We start from the raw sequence: 5,853 nt of genomic DNA, 5'->3' as shown, positions 1-5,853 counted from the left end.
CTTGATATGAAAAAAAATTAATGTAGCGGTAGCTCTGCTTGTTTTTTGTTTAATTTATTTAACTTCAGAATAAATTCAAAGAAAGTAACAAAAGAAGCCAATTCCGGCCCACTTAAAAATTATACTACGAGAGATAGAGAGAGAGGATAAGTTATTACTTTTGATTACAGTCCAAAATTAATTACATGCAATAATTTTGGGAGAAGAAAAGCTGTAGGCTGTATGCTCGCCTTCATTATCATTAAAGTAGAAAGCTATATGCATCTTCGCATGAGAGTGATATATCATTACTTTTGATTGCCTAAACATTTTTTCATTGACAGGGATCCCTATGTGTTTGTAAAAAATTTAGACTTAAATTTATATTGAATTTGGAAAAAATATAATAAAATAGAATTAAAATTTATTCAAATTCACTTAAATTCGAATTCAATGTCTAAAATTTATACTCTTAGACAAAGCGTGAGTGCAGAGGACAACTCTCTTCAAATACATTTTTACGACCACATGCTTATTGAGAGGATCAAATACTTGGTGAAATCACAATGACATAATTTATTATTGACTGTCTAATCACTCTTGATAAACAGATGTCACGTCATCAAAAAAAAAAAAATTATGTAACCAATTAAACCTAAAAATTGTAATGATAATTTTAAAATTTTATAAATATAGTTAAAAGGCATATAAAGGTAGGTATACAAGAATTTTATACTTTTTAAAATTACATTAAATAATTTATCAAGGCAATAAGAATCAAATATAAAGCCTATATAAGGCAACATATTAGATGAAATTTTTAATTCAAAAACTAGAAAAATACATACTTTTTTTAAGCATGCATGAATATCATTAATATCTGTAATTTTGAGATTTTTAAAATTCTTATATGGCCAATTTTATATGCCCTTTTAATACATTTGTAAAAAATGATACAAAAGGGAGAGTCCCCTATTTATGTATATATATTTAAAATATTATCAATTATTCATTAACGTTTACAATAATAAATATATATATTTACATATATATATATATGTATAAATTTAATAAGTATTCAACCTTTCATATCTTATAAGTAAAATATCACTGAAATCTTAAATTTTAAATTCTTATTTGATATTAATATGATTTTTATCTTTATTTTTTTTTAAATTAATTTCATACTTAAATTAATTGATAGTAAGTAATTTTATATTATCTAGAGTGTACATATTTGTAATATTTTAAAAATTATATGTATTTGTGTAATTTTTTGTAAATATTATACTTTTTTATAAATTATTAATATTTAATAAGTATATTAAATAAGTAATGAAAAATAATATGTTAAGTTTTAATTTTACTACTAAAATCAATTATGGAATCATACGCCGCCGTGAACGGCAGGCCCATTTTTCTGGTTTCATATTAAAATATTAAATCGGATAAGGTTGAACATTCCGGCGCATCTGACATTTATGGCGACTTTCACGATTCAAGCTTACTTAATTGCCACTATAATCGCTGTGTGTGTATCTGCCTGTCGCACGGTGACGCGATAAGCTGTAAAAACGAAGGGCCATCTCCGTCCCGTACCCGGAAAAAGATGGACCTCATTGGAGGACTCGCGAATCCCGGCAACCCATCGCTTAAAATCATCTCAGTCGCCGCCGGAGAAGCTCACACTCTCGCCCTCACAGGTACTCTACGTCAAACGTGTGTGGCAACGTTCGTGTATTTGTGGGTAATTAATTACTGGCTCGATTTCAGCTTGAAATTTGGGATGAGGGTTTTAGTTGGTGGGGTTTTGGTGGGTCTTTGCAGGTGATGGCAGTGTGTATTCGTGGGGAAGAGGAATGTTTGGGCGGCTCGGGACGGGGTCAGAATCGGACGAGTCCTTCCCTGTTCGGGTCCGGTTTGATTCGTCCTGTGAATCGGGAAGAGAGAAGCTTAAGTTTGTTGGAGTGGCTGCTGGTGCTTATCACAGTCTGGCTCTTGCAGGTCAGTAGGTGCTTTTGACATAAAACGGCGCCGTATACTGTTTCAACTGTTCTTGCATCTCTACATTGTTAATGTTAAAGCATGGGGTTGTATGGATGTTCTCCGGGATTGAACCAGCTCATTGTTTTAGCCGCATGGAGTAATTCTTTGTTTTCCGATAGAATCGAGACAAAGTTCTTTTGTTGATCTTATCCTTAGTTTTTTATCTAGAATTATAAATTATGTGATGAAAATAGACTGTATAATCATTTTCAATATAGCAATGATATCATAAATTATATACCAACATTTTTTGTTGTATATATCAACAGTTTAAGGTGTTAGATTACCACTTTACCTAAAAGCTTAAGTTTTAAGGTTGTTAGAGCTTTTAGGTAAAGTGTAATCTCACGTGATAGCAGAGCCGTCCTGAGTTTTAGTCTTGTGACCTGTATTTATTATGTGGTATTTAAAAAAATTATTGTGTTTCCTATAATGGTTATTATTTATCGTGTGTTTAACTCTCCACGTGCTGTTGGAAAAATGTGCGCGGTAGTGTTAAAGCTTGATATACATTGTTGGCCCACAACCTAAAAGTTTAAGCTTTTAGGTAAAGTGGTAATCTAACATAAGGAAAAGAGAATAGTAAGAGCTAGTAGTATATATTCTGCGTCAATTTGGAAAAATATTTTATTACAACTATCCATCATCCCACTGTCTAGAATCTTGACAAATAACCCACATTTTCTTCAACAATGCATTAAATAGGTTGTACAAGATTCCAAATACTGTGGCAATGGATGGTGAGAGTGTAAGTTTGTTTGATCATTATGTGTGTTTGATCAATACGTTTGTTGGTAAGTTTGTGTGGCTGCTGAAAAATATGTTCATGGGATGCTTCAATGGTAGTATTATTTACTAAGTTGATGTTTAGAATTTACTTCTCCTTGTGTTTATTTGGTTGTTTAGGGGTAGTTTGTTCTTTACTTATGGATAAACCCTTTATTTTTTAAAAGTTATTGCTCAATTTTTCTCTTCCTTTCTAAACATGGATGGCTCCTTTTGCTGTTATTTGTAGACTCGCCCATAACTTTGTAGGTTTAGTCATTATTAGTCTGAGGGGTTTCCTAACTTGCTTTACTTGGGTTTGGGTTGCCTTGAGGATATTAAAGTGCCGTACCATGCCATGGAACCCTACAACAAGCACCCTCAAATATCAAATGACTAACATGATTTATTCATTTCAAGAGTTAATTATCTAATTTTTACCTTGAAAGGATGTGAGTATTAGTGGAGCATGTTAACTAAAAATTTGATCATAAGTGACAAATGATTGGGTATTCAAGGTTATATTCATATGCCCCAAACTTCTTCTCTCACTAGTATACAATGGCAGATGATGGATCAGTTTGGTGCTGGGGTTACAACATCTGTATCCTTTATAATAAAGATATATTTACGTTTTGAGTGCACAGTTGAATGCAATGTGGGAAATAAAATTATACTGCTAGTCTGTCTCTGCTTGTGAGTTTTTTGATTTCTGTTCATCCTTGACTATGATATGGATGGCCAACTTGGTTTCAGTGATGATAATTCTTCACTGCCTCGCTTGTTAGAGCGTTTTCTTGAATTGTGCTCTCCTGATGCTTTGACAGACAGGTCAGAAACAAGGGGCAAAGCACCCTTAAAGGTATGAAATGCACTTGTACTGCTTTGCTGAAAGAACTTAACCAAGCTGATTATTGATTTGCTTTATATAACTTATTAAAGTAATTCTCACCAGTTCATTTAATTTTTTTTTTCGCAATAGATTTGTTCTATAAAAGCTGGAGGAATGATGTCGCTAGCAATTGATAATCTTGGTGGCCTCTGGATCTGGGGCAACTGTCCTCAGCCAGCCAGCTCCAGTGATGGGAAGTTCTCTCTTTTTAGCTGTTCCACTCCAATTCCAGTCTGGCACTTTCATGGGCACACAGTCGTTAAGGTGGCATGTGGAAATGAGCATGTTGTCGCCCTAGTTAGTGCAGGAGAAACATATAAGGGTGGTGATCTTATATGCTACTCTTGGGGTAACAACAGTCATGGCCAATTGGGGTTGGGAGATACAGAAGGCAGGTTACATCCTGAAGTCGTTGGAACTTTTAACCTGGAATCCCCTTGGGCACTTGATGAGGTGGCTTGTGGGGCATTTCACACAGCTTTACTCAGTCACATAAAGGAACCGGGTGATGCATTAGAAAGTGTTCTCTGGACATTTGGCCTGGGGGAAAATGGGCAACTTGGGCATGGAACAAATAGGAGTGCTTTGTTACCTGAACCTATTAAAGGATTGCCGCAGCATGTTTTCCTGGTTTCTATTGACTGTGGCTTGTTTCACACTAGTGTCGTTACCTCTGCTGGTGAGGTGTGGTCATGGGGGATGGAGAAGGGTCTTGGTCTGTGCCCAGATGCTAGTTTCACTGGAAATGACGCTGGTGATGCAGTTTCTCCCCGGCTGTATGGATCTAAAATTCCTGGACTGTTGCAAGTTGCGTGTGGTGCTGCTCATACTGTCCTTGTTGCAAGTGATGGTTATAAGCTATGGTCATGGGGCAGGGGAAGGAGTGGTGTTTTGGGAAATGGTAAAACAGTTGATTGTTTTGCTCCCAAAATAGTGTTGTGGCCTCCACTTGTGGAGGATTTCAAGGAAGAGGAATTGAAGCCTACTAGTGAGGGAAAAAATATTGAAGATGAAGATCCTAAAACCAAAGAAATGGGGAAAAAGTTATCCTCGGTTATGGATGAGTTGAAGCTCCTTCATTCAAAACTCTCTGTTTTGGAACGGTATGCTAGCATACTTCATGGTTCGATTTATGGCAAACCTCTTGAGGAGCGAGATATTCCGATGTCATTGCAGAGCTTAGGTACTTTTGACATTGCAAAGGAATGGGAGAACATGTTAGAGTCTGCAGATCGTGGTAAGCTTGTCAGGTTGGAGGGATTCTACCGGAACATGCTTGTGGGTGTTAAAGATAAGCTAATGAAGAGAAGGATCCAGGAGATTATGAAGGAGTGTCTCCATTCCTCAACCGCAGGTAATTAGAACTGCCCCAAAAGGAAATAAACATTAGAAAAAGCTGTAAGTCAGTTGGAGACAATCGGAAGTGCATAATGTTTTGAATGAACTGTCAAAAATGTTCACAGCTTGGTCATATGAGCTTTAGCATACAATTGGATGGTATGTGGTTTCTTAGGCCACCTTCCATCACTTGCATTAGTGAGATTGTGTAACACTGAGAGATTGTATAAATTTATTAAATAAGTCTTGTGCGGAAAGAAAAGGAAGGAAAGAACTAAGTTGATAAAATTGATGTAAAGAATATGCAGGCTGAGATAATGAATTCCTTTGGCAGCTGTGTAATAAATTGATATGTATTTCAATATTAAATAATAATGGCTGCATTTGCTTGTTTGCCTGGTTGAAGAGAAATTGTTTCATGCATGTTTAAACATCATGATAAAATGAATAAATGATGAAAGATGGTACTGAGGTGCTTTCTTTCCATAACTTAATTGTGATTAAAGTTTTTTCCTATATAATAGTGACAATGTTTTATGAGCTTGCATGCATGCACTCTCTCTCTCTCTCTCTCTCTCTCTCTCTCTCTCTCTCTCTCTCTCTCATTGTATTTATTTTATTATGTTATGTGTAATTAATTGTGTTCTACAAAGTTCTTTAACAATATAAAATTGAAAGTTTATTTTTTAAGTACAATGAACTCAAGTGGTACAGTAACTCAAGTCTTTGATATCACCAAGTTAAACCATTTGATGATACAAACTACAAAATATGAAGTTCTAAGTTTTTGTCATCCTAGAGACTGAGATTTTGTCCTTAAATGGAGTTTTGTC

General features: G+C 35.2%; 1 protein-coding gene across 4 annotated transcripts; it reads left to right on the top strand.

The window, feature by feature from the left end:
- The first annotated feature begins 1,360 nt into the window (after positions 1-1,360).
- On the top strand, positions 1,361-5,431 carry LOC131150604 (ultraviolet-B receptor UVR8). 4 transcript variants are annotated; one of them, XM_058101425.1, is made up of 5 exons: positions 1,361-1,682; positions 1,807-1,983; positions 3,359-3,394; positions 3,528-3,652; positions 3,773-5,431. In XM_058101425.1, the coding sequence occupies exons 1-5, from the start codon at positions 1,589-1,591 to the stop codon at positions 5,042-5,044; spliced, it is 1,704 nt and encodes a 567-aa protein (XP_057957408.1). In that variant the 5' UTR covers positions 1,361-1,588; the 3' UTR covers positions 5,045-5,431. The 4 variants fall into 4 exon arrangements, with proteins under 4 accessions (XP_057957408.1, XP_057957409.1, XP_057957410.1 ...); XM_058101426.1 differs by lacking the exon at positions 3,359-3,394 and having other exon boundaries at positions 3,618-3,652; XM_058101427.1 differs by lacking the exons at positions 1,361-1,682; positions 3,359-3,394 and having other exon boundaries at positions 1,865-1,983; positions 3,547-3,652.
- Positions 5,432-5,853: the final 422 nt, after the last annotated feature.

The sequence above is a fragment of the Malania oleifera genome, chromosome 3 (genome assembly GCF_029873635.1).
Source record: "Malania oleifera isolate guangnan ecotype guangnan chromosome 3, ASM2987363v1, whole genome shotgun sequence".
In the NCBI taxonomy this organism is placed as follows: Eukaryota; Viridiplantae; Streptophyta; class Magnoliopsida; order Santalales; family Ximeniaceae; genus Malania; species Malania oleifera.
This window is presented reverse-complemented; position numbering and strand designations above follow the sequence as displayed.